Source organism: Toxotes jaculatrix, chromosome 11 (assembly GCF_017976425.1).
Source record: "Toxotes jaculatrix isolate fToxJac2 chromosome 11, fToxJac2.pri, whole genome shotgun sequence".
NCBI lineage: Eukaryota > Metazoa > Chordata > Actinopteri > Toxotidae > Toxotes > Toxotes jaculatrix.
Window position 1 is genome coordinate 24,326,340 of NC_054404.1, and position 14,771 is coordinate 24,341,110.

The window sequence follows — 14,771 nt, forward strand, 5'->3', positions numbered from 1 at the left end:
TATATTTGCAAGATATCGACTAGGCCCGTTTAATTGGTCTCGCTCTCTTAATTATCATTTTAGTTGAAGTATTTCTCAGTCAAACATGAAGACAAAGCAGCAAGCTTTGAAAAGGCGGACAAAAAGAGGACACTACGTTAAACCAGTGGCTTTTAGTGACCTCAGCCTTTCTCAGGTGATGTGCTGAGGACAAAGCTAAGGAGATGAGCTGGTCGGAGCAGAGAGAATAAGCACAACCTGTGTCAGGATGCTGGTTCTTCTTTTTAAGTGCCTTAAAAACCACCGTGCCACTAATTCAAACATGCTGTAACTAGGTAGCAGACATTTATCCAAATACATTCTACATTATGTTTACAGTTAACAGCACCCAGCTTACGCAATGCATGGACACATACATCCTCTTGAGGTGACACCTAACAGACCACCCATCCCCACCACTACACCCAACCACAAAAAAAAAAGGTGTGATGAGTGTGATCGGAGCATGGAGAAATAGCTACTGTTCATGACAATAATCCTAAAGCAACAAGTACAGACTCGCAAATGTCAAACATATCAGCACCAGTTAATGATAACCAAGGCGGACAAATAATATTTGGCAACTGAAAACAGCACTGAGCAAACAGAATCCCCAGAATGAACATGAATAGATCATTAAAAGCCAGCCAGTGTCTCTCTGACCCGTTCCAAACTGGTATTGTGTTGTTCTATTGTGCGAGGGATCAGAAACTAAACAGTGATATCTAAGCTGGGAAGACAGGAATTGTAACCCTGCCCCTGAAAAGCATGTCGAAAACCCTCCAAAAGGACCGCGTTTTCCTGAGAGGGGTCTCGCCTTTGGGAAGACAGACACATGGTGCGGTGACAAAGCGGGTAAAATGAGAAAATATTCAAATGGCATGAAAACCGTTGACATACACAAGACAAGCGGCCGTTTTCATAAAGGAGGAGCGAGGGAAGCTTCTATCTAGCAATCATCAGGGGGGAAGAAGGGAGAGAAAGATGGCGAATTGACCTTTACCAGATGGTATAGCCTTTAATCCTTACTACGGAGTCCTGCTGGGGACATGCAGACTGGAGAAGTCTGATAAATCAGGCTCAAATGCCACTGTGAATCTGCATTTCTATGCGTATATTAACAAAAAAGGGATACAAGTGCTTTGAAGTGGGTCCACTTGGAGGGGGGGGCGGTGTGGATGGATGGCTGGACTGGTCAAGTGTTGGGGTGGAACAGTTCACATATTCATTGCCCGCAGCATCTTTAGCCGACCATGTGGTCGCTTCAGGATGATGGTTTGAATATATGTTTTAAAGATGTGTTTGTGCAACAACATGCTTTAACAGTATCATCGTTTTAATGAAGGTCAGTGGTGCCTCACTAGTAACTGCCACATCAGAAGAGCTCTGGGATGTTGGGTGGGATGGGCTCCGTTTGTATAAGCGGAAACATTAATATTAATTTTGAGGTGTTTTGTACCCAACCTAGAGCCTGGCTGACATATTCTGATATCAGTGTATACAGTATGTTGTCCAATGTGCACTGATATAAAAACTTTTTTTTTTGGTTTTGTTTGTTTTTATTGTTACAGAACATGATGGAGAAAAAGATGAATGATGAATTTAGAAATGTGTCATCACACAGGTTTTCCAGGAGAGGGCGCTGAGAGTCCACTGCTTACAATAGCACAGTCTGAACGTAACGCGGCACACACACAGACACACAGTGTGTAGACAGGTTTGGTTCTAACCTAACCCTTTATCGGGTTCCGATATATCTTCAGGTAAGAAAACAAGCATTAAGATTTTTATTTTTGTCGTCAGTTTGTCCAAATAATTCCCAGCTACGGATAACAGAGCCAGCGGACACTTATTAAAGCTCCTTGCATATCTGAAAACAGACACTTGATTTTATTCTGGCTTTTATTTATTTATTTTTTTTTCTTAAACTGCCTCTGTGTTTAAAAAGTCCTACATAAATAAAGCGGTGTCCAGGACCAGTTGCAGCGCAGCAACTCTTTTTGTGGTGTGTTTTGACATTGGTGGCATTTCTGGAATTGTAGCATGTTTCCTTTCATGTTTGTGCTTTACCATTTGTATCTGATTTATCTTTAGGGCCCACTGTACTGCAGGCTGTAGGTAATCATATGCAGTGTACCCCAGTGAAGTGTTGAGAAGGTAGTGAAATATGAAAAAACACTGACTGACAGAAGGTCTAATTATTCTACAATGAGGTGTCTCAAAAAAATTTCTGATTTCAGTTGATTTCAGTTGGAACCTGTCCAGACGTTTCCCAATTACTTTGATTTATATAATATATATATATTACTTAATAAATATGATAAACTCAGAAACATAGCTCATCTATTTTGTGAAAGTACAAGGAAAGAAATAACAGAGAAACAGATAATGTGGTTAGATCTGAGAGGAAGACCTGATATTTCACTGCCACCTGCTGGAGGAGGAGGATTCAACTCCTCCGAAGTCATTAAACATAAAATGGGAGAACAGTACAGAGCAATTACTGTTCAACAGAATCTTTGAGCCATTGCAAATGTCATTCAGAATTGTGCGGCAAAGGATAGCAGCATCAGGCTTTGTTGGAGCGAGAGCCAGTAATTAGGGCTGACATTTCACTCTAAAACGGTCATTAGTCACTTCCAAACAAGCCTGATGTGATAACTGTAATATCTTTAAATTGCAGCAATTAGAAAAGGTTTGCCGAAGGGGCCTGAACATTTTCTTTGCCTCTCAAAATGTCAACAATGGGCAATCTCATCAGCGCAAGGAAGATGAAAATAAGCTTGTATTAATGTGCCAATAAGACACAATGCACAGCATCTGCAGAGGAAGTGTCTGTCTTACACTTTGGCGTGTGACTGAGTTTGAAAGTCTCTGTTTTTAAAGAGAATTCAACCGATCCATTGCTGGAAACCGGTAGAGCTTCCAGCAAAAGGTGAATTTATTTTAAATTCGCTGTGAATTCTGTTTATTGGCAGTATGTAATATATTTGTTACCAACACATATTTTTGACAGTTGCGGCTCTTTGGGCAGACGTGGAACATTACACAGCTTTTGGCATCTGAAATGATAACCTGATTCTCTGCTTGTTTGTGCCACCATCTTTTCCTTCTTTTTCTTAAATCACTCTCAGTTTTCCCTCAAATGCCTGAAAAACAAATCATAACGCCAATTCAGGCTCCAAATTTCCCAGTAAACTGCAATAAATGTTAAAATCAAGATATATTCAATTGGATTAAAAATGTTTAACCAATTTCAGTAATAATTTCACACTTACAATATAACCAGGGTTGCGGTGTTATTAGATTATTTAACGTGTGATGACACAGTAATTGTGTTTTTGTTGCCAAGGCCTTTTAAAATTGAATTCTATGGTCTCTGTGATCGCACCGAATGAAATTACGATATTAACAAGAACCAGGGGCATCTTGGGATGTTATCGCTGTTAGCGCCTGAGACATCAGATTAGCTTCCCATTATAATTATACTGTTATTGTCATTTGAATAAAGTAAACAAGCAGCTTACGAACTGCTGCAACAACTGACTGGGAAAAAAAACAACAACTAACAGTCCAATTTTTGGAAAATAGTTCTGTGGCATGCTGGTTACCATGGAAACCAGGTGCTCACTGACTCATCGCTGAAATTAGGTTTTTTTTTTCCAGATCGACTTTAACAGAGAATCCTGCTTTTATCTGTGAAATAACTTGCTCACTTGTTTTTTTTGTCCTGTTTCACAGCAGCTGTCCCATAACAAAAAAAAAGGTCTGGGGGACCTCAGGTGTTGCTACAGCTGTAGCAGTCTGTCTGTATAACTTTGACTAAGTTTAACTTTAAGCATGAGTTGATGAAAGGAAGGAAAACTGGGAGGAAAGAGATATAAAGTCAGAAGTTAGAAGTCAGAAGAGAGGAGAACCCACCCGTTTGATGGAGCTGCGAGTCTTCTCCTTCCACTGCTGGCTGCTCAGCTCCAGGGTGCAGTGAACATAGGTTTCTCTGTCATAGGAGCCCAGGATGAACAGTCTGCAGGGTCACAGCACAAGACATGTGAGCACTACAGGAAATGTGAGATTCTCACTATAACACTCAGACATTTAAAAGCACCAATAAAGCCCGAAAACCTATTTTCTCAATCAGGTTATATCCAGAGTTATATTGTCCTATGTGAACACAGTCCAAACTGTTTGTTTTTTTTTTGTATTCTGTGGGTAAAGCTACAACATACATATATATTTTATTCTTCTACCCATCCGTGTTCTGTGTGTTATTTCAGGAGTGCTGAGCAGGGTATTAACAGGGTTCAAGCCCCCCCCCGCCCCCCAAGCCATTCACACCCAGTAACCCGTCAGTGCGATTAAAGTCAGACTTGCTGGCACGATGCAAGTGGAACAATGCAGGTCTCAGACAGAGAGCAAATGGGAAAAAACATTCCACCAAAGCTGGGATGTTTCTGTGGGGCAGTGTGCTATTGAAGAAAGCATGGTTAACCCCGGTCTGGAATAAAGCCTGGACCTTCTGGAGTAGAGGGAATCTGCTGTGCCTGACATCAAGCAATCCAACAATCAGGAGGGTCCTTGGATGCTATGTTCAAGAATTTATGCAGCTTTGATATTTGTATTTTACTTACTACCAAGATGATTGGTCCCCACAAGCTACAGCCTCTGAGCTACAGTCTCACCAACCATTAGGAAACTCTGACGGTGAGAAGGACCCACAGAACTGGTGAAGGGAACACCAGACACCCTTACCCATTATCATTTTAGCCATAATAATGCCTGAGTCAATATGTAAAAATGTGAATGTAAAATCATCTTACAGTAGTAAAGTGGATCTTGATCTTCTCCCCCACCATCATATTGAGAGTGAACTCAAACCAACGACCTGTTGTTTTAAAAGCTTCGTTAATCTTCATCCACTGAACAAAAAAATCTTCCTTCAGTTTCTGTTTAATTAATTTAAACGAATGAGCGTCTGTTTGGAAAACTCACAAGTCCGAGCGCAGTCTTCCCCGTTTGCTTTGATATCTGACTTTCAGAAAACAGTGAAAACTCCCATCTCAAGTTCCCAGAGCCTGACGTCTTTGATGTGTTTGTTTCAGTGATTGATCATATGCATATGAAAGAACAGATTTTCTCTTTTTCCTCTTCTGTTGTCCACTACCAGAGGTCCCTCACTAACCCAACGGTGTATTGCAAAGGCTTAAGCTGGACTGGAAACCTGTTCACTCTACCTGTTTGTGCACCTGAAAAGACGAGGTCACAGCAACGTATATTTTTTTTGGCTACTGCTGCCCCCTGCTGTGCTGAAGACGTCAATGCATCAGACCAGTTTCCTGCTGTAAGATATTCCTCTCTGACTACCCTGGTCTGAAACACAGTATAACTCTATATAACTAAATCTACTAACTAATGCATAACTAAATAAACTATATGTCCCTAAATGTTTCAAGAATAGCGTGACCAGTAATCAGAGGCATGGCGCCTGTATCGGCCTGTTTTCATATTATGTTAAATGGGTGGAAAAATCCCTCTGCTGGACAGTTACAGCAATATTACACCTGATATCTCCTAATAAGCTTGCTGTATAAGAGCTTATTAGGAGATATCAGGTGTAATTTAATACTCCTATTGGTAGGAGGAGGGGTTGGGGGGGGGGGCTGCCTCCAAACTTGCCTGGACAGAACAAGCTGGCGTGAAAGGGAAGGGGAAGAGGAGAGACTGTGCCATTATAATGGGCAGGACATGAATAATTAATAGATGAGCCTGATCTGATCATCTTGTGGTCTATCCACATCAAAGCACGGTTCCAAGCACATAAAACCCGGTCTCCAAGGCAACAAAAGATAGGCCTCTCTATCCTGACAACCCCCGGGCTAATTGATTTGACTCTTTGGCCAATTAAAATTTAAACACGCCAGCTTTGGACAAAGACGGGGGGTGTTTTTGTCTCAGAAAAGGGAAGGCTGGTGAGACAGAGTGCGATCCGTCCAATAAAACAGGCTTTGTACATAAATTCAGATTAGTATATAAATTCATTATTATGTAAATATAGCCAGTTCTATTAGATATTCCTTGTATTTTCTAGTTTGGGGCTTTTGGAAATGCTGACGGATCAGAAAGTCTGCCACAACTGGATAAAAAATGACTCCCCCAAAATCCAACTCCCCAGATGCTGTGTGAGTGTGTGAGTGTAACGCTGTTTAGCAGCTGACTGTTAATGAATTCTCAGCCTGTGGGAAACACTGCTTCCAGTGTGTTCTTTTAAAAATGACAGTCAGGAAATTCAGTAGGACGAAGAAACCAAAGAAATGAATTTATACATCGCATTACAGACAATGCAATAAAAGCAGACAGTATGTAGTGAGACACAATGTATGTAAAATACTGAGCTAAATCGACTTGTGAAGCTCAAACTAAAATAGTCTTTAGTTTGAGCAGGGGAAAAAAACTCATTTTGTGCTTCATAGTCAGCACTTTACCCCCCTAGCTATCAGCTCTGCTGACGTACTAGGTGTCTTTGGTTCTCACAACATGAAAATGAAATGCAACAGAGGCCAACGAGAACTGATGCAGCAGACGTTTAAAGGCTCACCAATATTTTACTGATTCAAAACCTGAAAGAAAAAAAAGTATGTTGTTTGTACGCTACATGCTGAACGCACACTGTAAGCGTTCTGAGAGTCCCAGCTAATAATAATAATAATAATCCTTATTCCAAGAAGGCTCCAGCACCTTCCGTGTCTGGAGCCCAAATTAGGTGTGTGGGAAATACAGAAGGATTTAAAGTGTCTCACCTGCTACATTCAATGAGCGTGACTTTGAGTCGGCCTTCCACCAGCCTGCTGTCCTGGACTGACAGGTCCAAGTCACAAGCCGAACCCAGAGGAGGCTGCACTTGGAATGGGAAGAAGGGCTTGTATCTGGAGAGGGGGAGAGAGACACAGGAAAATATCCAAAGACTGTTTTTTAATTGACTTAAAACTGTGGCACTAATGTAAATCCCCTGACAGTGCATAAGTAAAATCTAATGCCCCCCCTCCAACAGACCCTAACTCCAAACACTATGGTCCTTCTTAACTGCCAGAAATACTAAACTTTTCATTACCCTTTACAGGGAACTCGCTCTGTGCTTTTACTTTAAATACAAGCAGACACATGTTGACAGCAAACAGAGCTAATCAGATTTGGAAAAACCTGTCCACTGCCTTTGAAAGGTATGAAGGTATGACACACAGCATTATCGGTGAAGAACATAACCAGCGTTCAGAGTGAATGCTGGCCAGACTGTGACTCCTTCTGCTGGGTGTGGTGCTCGGCGAAGGGAGAACCGGCTCCCTAAGTGCAGCAGCCGTGAGTCTTCATAAAGAACACTCATTGTAGTGTATTAGCATGATGTCTTAGAGCACACACACATCCGTCCTTTTTTTTTTGCTATTTTGGGCTCCTGGTGTTACTGTTGTTGGCCTGAGGCTCCTGCTGCTCTAAATAGTGGACTGTGTTCAGGCGAGTCACCCAGTTTACTGATGAAACTCATGTCACTGTGTACAGGCTCCAGGTGACAGTCAGGGTTTTGTAAGCAGTACATTTTTTTTGCCCAAAGGTGGGGGGGGGGGGGGGGGGGGGGGTTTCCCTGATCACACAGAAAAACTGTTACAGCAGGGGTCATGAGCTCAATCTGTTTGAAGGCCACCTTGTTTCTTCACAGGTTGTTGTTGCTGTGTTGCGATTGGTGGAACTCGTGCAGGAAATAGTTTTTGTTTTGATTCTCAGAGGAATTCTGGAGGAACTTGCCACGGACAAATCTATGGAAAGGATAATCGCGTCTGTTAAACAAGTGCTGTTGTCTGCTGCAACTGCCGGGCCGCCACCGCCGGCCCCTGATGTGAATGCGCCGGATGGAAAACTATTGCGGGCCACATGTAGCCCACGGGCCACCAGTTGATTCTCACTGATGTACAGTGTTTTTTTTTTATTTATTTATTTATTTTCCCCAGAGAGTCTTTCCGCTTTGTTCAGAACCTGACAAATAAACGTTAATCTGTGCATAGATCTAGTCAAGCTCAGAAAGATATAGGGAAGTGCGTGAGATACGGGAACATGCCGTATATTATCAGCAGCCCTTCAGGAATTCTTCTGGAATAAAATCGGTGAGTCACTGCCTCCCACCACAGCCATTGAAAGAGTGCAAATATAATACAATTGCAGGTTAAACTACAATAATTTGAAATTAACAATGTACAAAAAAAATGAGGGGCATTAAAAAGTGGTATGCACCCTCGGTTTATGTTTGAGTTTCAAGTGGAGGAAGCGTGGTAATCCCACCATGCTTGTAGCCTTTCTTATAAAAAAAAATAGAAATCCTTAGAAGATGGAAACTTTAATAACTTTAATCATAAAGATTACCCTCCCTCTATGACCCACTGAAAAGGCCACACACACACACACGCACACACACACATACACATACTGGCCACAACCAGGAAAACTGTTAGTTTCAGTTTCATCAGTTTTTCAGTTTCATCTCCCTCTCTGGTGTTTTCTTTTTATTCTGTTCCTGTGAGAGAATCTCGTTCATTGCACTGATTTGATGTTTCGTTTTTGTGTTTGTTTGTTTTTTTTTTTTGTAATCATTGATATACCATCTAAATAAATAGTTGTAATATACTAAACGTTTTCTGACCTACTGTCAAGACAGTCATGGTGATTCAAGCAGGACTGAGGCATGCAGGGCAGCATGCAGGGCATATTTGGCAGGTATATTAGAGAATAACAAAAAAAACAGACTGATTCAATCTTTTGAGCCAGCTGATAATTCTGTGTGGGTTCATCATGACAAGCGACTCCTTCCATACAGCACACACATCGGCCCTGTTCAGACCTGGCATTAACATGTGCCTCAGGTGATCCTATCACAGGTGGGCAGCTCGGAGTGCAGGTGTGAACGCACCCAAGACGCACTGAGGGTTTGAGAACCAATCGCTGAGACCACATTCAGAGGTGGTCATGCATACGGCCACATTGTTTTAGGAGTGTGAAGGACACATCTGTTCAACTGACATCCACGGATGTTTTGAATGCATATTCATTTGCTCAGTACAAGTAAATGAAATCATTCCATTAGCTACTTGCATTCACTGCTGTCTCCCACTGGTTAAAAACAAAACCTCATATTTGCAAACGGAATGTATGAATGTGTTTATTTGCATATAAAGCGGTGGACGTGAGATGCATGTGGCCACGCATTTTAAATGCCAGGTGTGATGTCCTGATGTCCTCAGAGCTACCCACTTGTGATCAGGTCACCCGAGACACGTGTTAATGGCAGGTCTTGAACGGGGGACCATGATGCTGTGAGTTATCCAGCCTACAAAATGAATCTTGGCTGTTGTCTGGTAACTTTAAACTCAGCTAGTCAGGTGACATTAAGCTGATATTAGACACCGCCGATCAGGTACGTTAGCAGCTTGCTGGGTAGCCCATGTTCACGACTGTTTCCGCTGCATGGGATGCCAAATAGGGCTCTTACCTAAACAGCAGTCGGCGTGTCCCGATTCAACCTTTAGCTGTTCGCATCACATTAATATTTTAAGCCACTCACTTTATTGTCTGAGAAGCAGCTGTAAAACTATATGGTTAGCTCAGCATCTACAGCGGAGACTGAAATGAAATGTCAACAACCATCCAATAAAAATAATATTCATTTGGGGTCTGTCACATAACTGTTAGAGGACATTTGACACCACTTTTTGAATCATTTTTAAGAGCAATTCCAGATGTAATAGTTAGTAGGACGTATCTAATATGTCCTAAGGTGTAAATCATGAGGGACAATGTGTCCTGTGTTGTGGTGCAGTGGTAACCTGCTATCATTTTTGTCCTGATGTAAACTGAATTAGTATTCAATAGCTTCACGTTCAAGCCACCATTAGACTTTCAACATCGATATGCAATCCAATAATCTGTAATCAATATTGCTTGGGTCCTTTTCCTGTGCAGCTGGTCTCTTTATTTTTCTTGTAAAGGTTGATATGTGAAATCTGCTGTGACGGTGCCAAAAGAGGAGAGAGGTTTATTATAAGGCAGCTAATGACTTCTATGGTTTTTCGACCATTGGAACAACTTCTGGCTCCAGTCAATTGCAGTTGTGTCCTTTTACAAACCTCATCATCTCTCACTCCGCTCAGCCAAAACAAAAGCTCGACTACGGCGACAGTCCGATCGATTCACAAGTCTCTTCCCGTCCGTGGTACAAACAGAGGGGGGGGGGCTGAGCTAAAAGGGAACTGGACTCCTTGTAAAATGGCCAGCTGTTTTGCGGTGCAGCTATCATCCTTCCCCTTCTGACAGGAAATGACAGAAGGAAAGAGGTTAAGAGGTCTAACGACAACAGAAATCTACAGCATAATTACCCAACACTATCTCTTTGACTCACACGACAATTTCACACACACACACACACACACACCGTACGAATGTGTATACGCGAAACCGTTGAAAGCAAACGTTAAACACTTTAATCACAGCCTCAGACTGACTGCCTCTGAGGTGTGTGGGAGAGAGTACTGCAGCAAACACAAGCGCTCCAAACACGCGTGTGAATGTATGTCACCCACGATCATGCAGAGAGTGTGTGTGTGTGTGTGTGTGTGTGTGTGTGTGTGTGAACGTGATGAGATGATGTAATGAAGAGCAGCCTTCAGCCTCGGAAAAGAGAGCCGGACCTTTGGGATTTGCTGTGAATGGCACAGATGGTGGTTCTGTGGAGGGGAGGGCTGGGACCACAGCCCACTGGAGCTTATCCAGCTATTACAGCACCCATGTAGTGTCTCAGCTCCAGCTCTGGGGGAATACGGCTATATGTTCCAAAAAAAATTACAATAACACTGTGTTTAAAGCAAACAAACACTCACTGCCACCGCCATATTTATGCCTAGATGTCTGTCTGTATATCTATACACACACACATATATAAAGTTATGGCAGTGGCAGTAAGTGTTTAATGTTTGCTTTTAACAGTCAGACAGGCGACACAGGTCTTTTGATGATGTATTTTAACAGACCTGTGAACTTGGTGAGCTGGCAGTCCTTTTTCAGCCTCTCCTGACTGCTGCGATAACTGACAGGAAATGACATAATCAGCCAGTCTCACGCCCCCCCCCCCCCCCGGTTAACTGATGGCAGGGCGCCTTGACAGGACGTACTCGAGTCGCACTCAAGTGGACTCACGTCGATCGCCAGAAGGACACTGTGAGTGAGAGCTGTTCATATCAGACATGCTTTCAGTACAAGATGCCTCATGTCCACGTTACTCTGGACACTGGACTTTCAGAAGTTTCTGTCAGCAGCGAGTCCATGTCCACTACCTGAGTGCTGCTTAGTTCCATCGGGTCACTTTTTTTTTTCACATTGTTTTTCAAGTTTTGCTCTCTCTCATTGCACTTTCTACTTCCCCTTTTTTCCCTCTCTTTCTATTTCTCTCACTTCTTTAAACTAAATTCCCATGCCTGCTTTCAGCTTGGTACAGAGCCAATTACAAGTATCTACTACTCCACAGTAGATGATGTATTCAGGGTTTTTTCTCCGACCAATAACAAAAGTCAAAAAGAAACCATCGTCTATAAATGTAGCTACACGAAGAGCTCTTTTACAGTGACACACCTAAACCGCCTCTCGACAGTCATGTGTGTGTGTGTGTTAAATATGGCTGTATGTGGAAGGCCCGAGCTGTGACGAAGTTATTGAAGGTTACAAATCAAAAGGAAAGACACAAACTTTTTCCGAGGTACTGAATTCTCCTCAGTACAGTATGATCAATCTCTAAAAAAAAAAAAAAAAAAAAAAAAATCAAACAGAAAGAATGCAGCACAGCTTTAAGTCTGCTCGAGCAGGCCTTCCTGAAACACAGCGTGTGTGTGTGTATGTGTGTGAGAGAGAGAGAGAGAGAGGGGAGCACCAATGAGGCGAGACACAAGGAGAGCTGGAGACAGTCCATATTGAAACTCTTGCCTGGGTGCTTCACCAGTCACCGCTTTATGGCAGAGAGGCAAAAGAAAAAGCCACTGTTAACAAAATCTCTCACATGACATCAGGACTAGTGTTTGCTAGAAGGCATATGGGAAACTGCAGCAAAGTGGATGGAGCTTTTTTCTTTTTTTTTCCCCCCACCAGCAGAAACACACTTATAGAGCTGAAACTATTAATCCACCACAGTAAAGGGGAAATAAATATTCCAAATTTGGATAAAAATTGCAAGTCACACGACGGTTTAGTCTGCTACAAAAAAATAAATAAATAAAAAAAATTTAAAAAAGAAGAGTGAAGTGAGATCTCGAGTTACTCTATTACAGAGGTCTTCAACAGGGGGTCCATGGACTGCAGGGGGGTCGTGAAACTTTTGGTTGATTAGACAGTTTCAGGGTCCTTGGCCTGAAAAACATTGAAGACCCCTGCTCCCTGCTCTATTATATTCTAGGGACACAGTGACCTACATGCAGCTTGCACTTTATTTGCCCTGTCCAGCTGCATTTGGTTCACACACACACACACACACACTGGCACACTGGGTTTGGAAGTTTCACACACAGGTTTGTAACCTTACTCTATGAGCGGATGGAGGGGCTGGAAGCTGACTCAGAACCGAAGAGGAATTCAGCTCAAAAGTTTCAGTCACTTGTTTTCAGGATCACATGGTCATGTGACGATCAGACGTGATGGCCCAGCAATGTATTTTTATCCACACTGTCAGCCCATCATGTTCTGAAAACCCTGAGTATTCCTCACCAAACTTATTTACTTTGTGCCGACATTTCAGGTCTGTACCACCAATGAACATAAAGATGTCAAGCAATTAAGATAAAGATAAATCAAGCTATGGTAGCACAGAAAATGGTATGTGGGGTAGTAAGTACGATTTTTTAAAATCACCATGGAAATTGCTTGATGTGTTATTATCAAGGCTCCCTCTGTTTTTCCCTCATATAAAAATAAACACTGTTGTAGGCTCTGGCTCGGGCTCTGAGTCAGATGAGTCCATTTCGGCTGAAGATGCTGGATCAGGATGAGACATCTTACCCAGCAACTAAGTACAATTTTAAATCTTTAGTTACTAGTTACTTTTAAGATAAAGGTTTTACACAATGGATAAAATAACAAGCTTTCTAACCTTTCAGACTTCTGACATCTCCTCTCACAAAACGCAGTGTGTGGTCATGGTCACATTTCAGATGTCTATGAGTTAGGTCTGGACTGGGTCTTTCAGGGCCGGGGGACAGGTGTAAGGGACACTGGGAGAAGAGGGTGTGGTTTCACACAGGTACACATGCATTATTGGGGGGTTTTTTTCCCCACCAAGGGCCAGAGCCAATCAGAGGCAGAGTAGAGGCAGGTTATACACACACACAGAGACAGACCTGTTAAATGTCAGGTACACTGGTGTGACCAGTGAACATGTTGACAGATTTTTGGTGGCCCTCTGGAGCCCTGACAACCCTGATTCTTTATATGTTTATCTATGGAGGGGACATAGAAGGACAGTGGCACTTTGTCCACTAACTGACCATACATTAGGCTATTTCTACATATATTCTCATGTTCTTTTTAGCTACCCAAAACGCCATTTTGGTCCTATGAAAATGAGTGAAAAATGCTATCACACCTTGTTTTATTCTAAATATCTTAAAGTCAGTTAGTAGTGGCAAAAAGAAATAATAAAAAATATATATCTGAAGAAAATATAATGATTTCTGTCATATGGGTGCAAAAAAAAAATGGGTTTATGATGCCCTCAATGTCACTCACCAAATCAAGGGCCTTACAGAAGAATCAGTGGGCCGTGCAGTGCAAACTTTCAATGGTTCAGACATAATGAGAACGTATTTGTCTTCCATCCTACAAAGTTTGGTGTCCACCCGAAGAGCCAAAAAAAAATATAAATGGAATTTAACAGAAATATTTCACAGGCCTTAGTTTTGGGACCCAAACATTATATAAACAAACTCTGAAGAAAATCTGGGACGGTGCTGCAACCGCAGTTCTGGATTCTTTGTCGTATAACGTTTGTTCTTGTATGGAAATCCTAATCTGACAGTGTTCTAGATGAACTCAAAAGTTAAGATACACCTTTATTAGCCCCACAATGGGGAAATTACGTCCGTTACAGCAGCAGATACAGTAAGATACAGGCCTAGATAAAAGCTACCCTGCAAACAAACATAGTATATGATAACAAAAGAAAAAAACAAACAAACTACTAGTTCAAATATCAAAAATGAACTTTCAATCTCAACATGGATGTCTTTCAAAAAAAAAAAAAAAAGGAAATTTGCACCTGTAGTGACAGCTTCGAAAACAAATAATAAAGACATGAATGTGTTTCACCCGTCTCTTTCAGAGGGATGTATTTCTTAAGTGTGAACTCTAGCTCTTTCCTCTGTTCTATCAGATGGGACTAGTGCTATTACTTGTTAATAATCAACAGTGGTGAGGTGAGTAGATAAAAAGTAGATAGCAATCTACGATCTTCATGATGCAAAACCAGTCCAGCTGAATTTAAAGCATACAGTGTAGGTATACGGTATGAAACTATGGCACACTCAGGTGTTATTCCTTTCTCATATAAGTTTTGCTGAGATATAAGCAACTGTCTGTTTTCACAGGTAGAGCATCACTGAGGTGAGCAGCCTTCCCTGGTGTTTTCACAGCCTCAGTAGGCCCAGCTGGTTATTATTATACTGTGTTTGGGTCTGTGACGTGGT

The 14,771-nt window shown here is 41.9% G+C and overlaps 1 protein-coding gene across 1 annotated transcript in view; it reads right to left on the bottom strand.

Annotated features, from left to right (window-relative positions):
* Positions 1 to 14,771, bottom strand: part of pdzd8 (PDZ domain containing 8) — a 35,349-nt gene that overhangs the window by 19,549 nt on the left and 1,029 nt on the right. Inside the window, exons 2-3 of the mRNA XM_041049758.1 lie at positions 6,813 to 6,938; positions 3,940 to 4,042 (exon numbers count right to left, since the gene is read on the bottom strand). Of these exons, the coding sequence (XP_040905692.1) occupies positions 3,940 to 4,042; positions 6,813 to 6,938 (229 nt within the window). The remainder of the gene's footprint in view (positions 1 to 3,939; positions 4,043 to 6,812; positions 6,939 to 14,771) is intronic.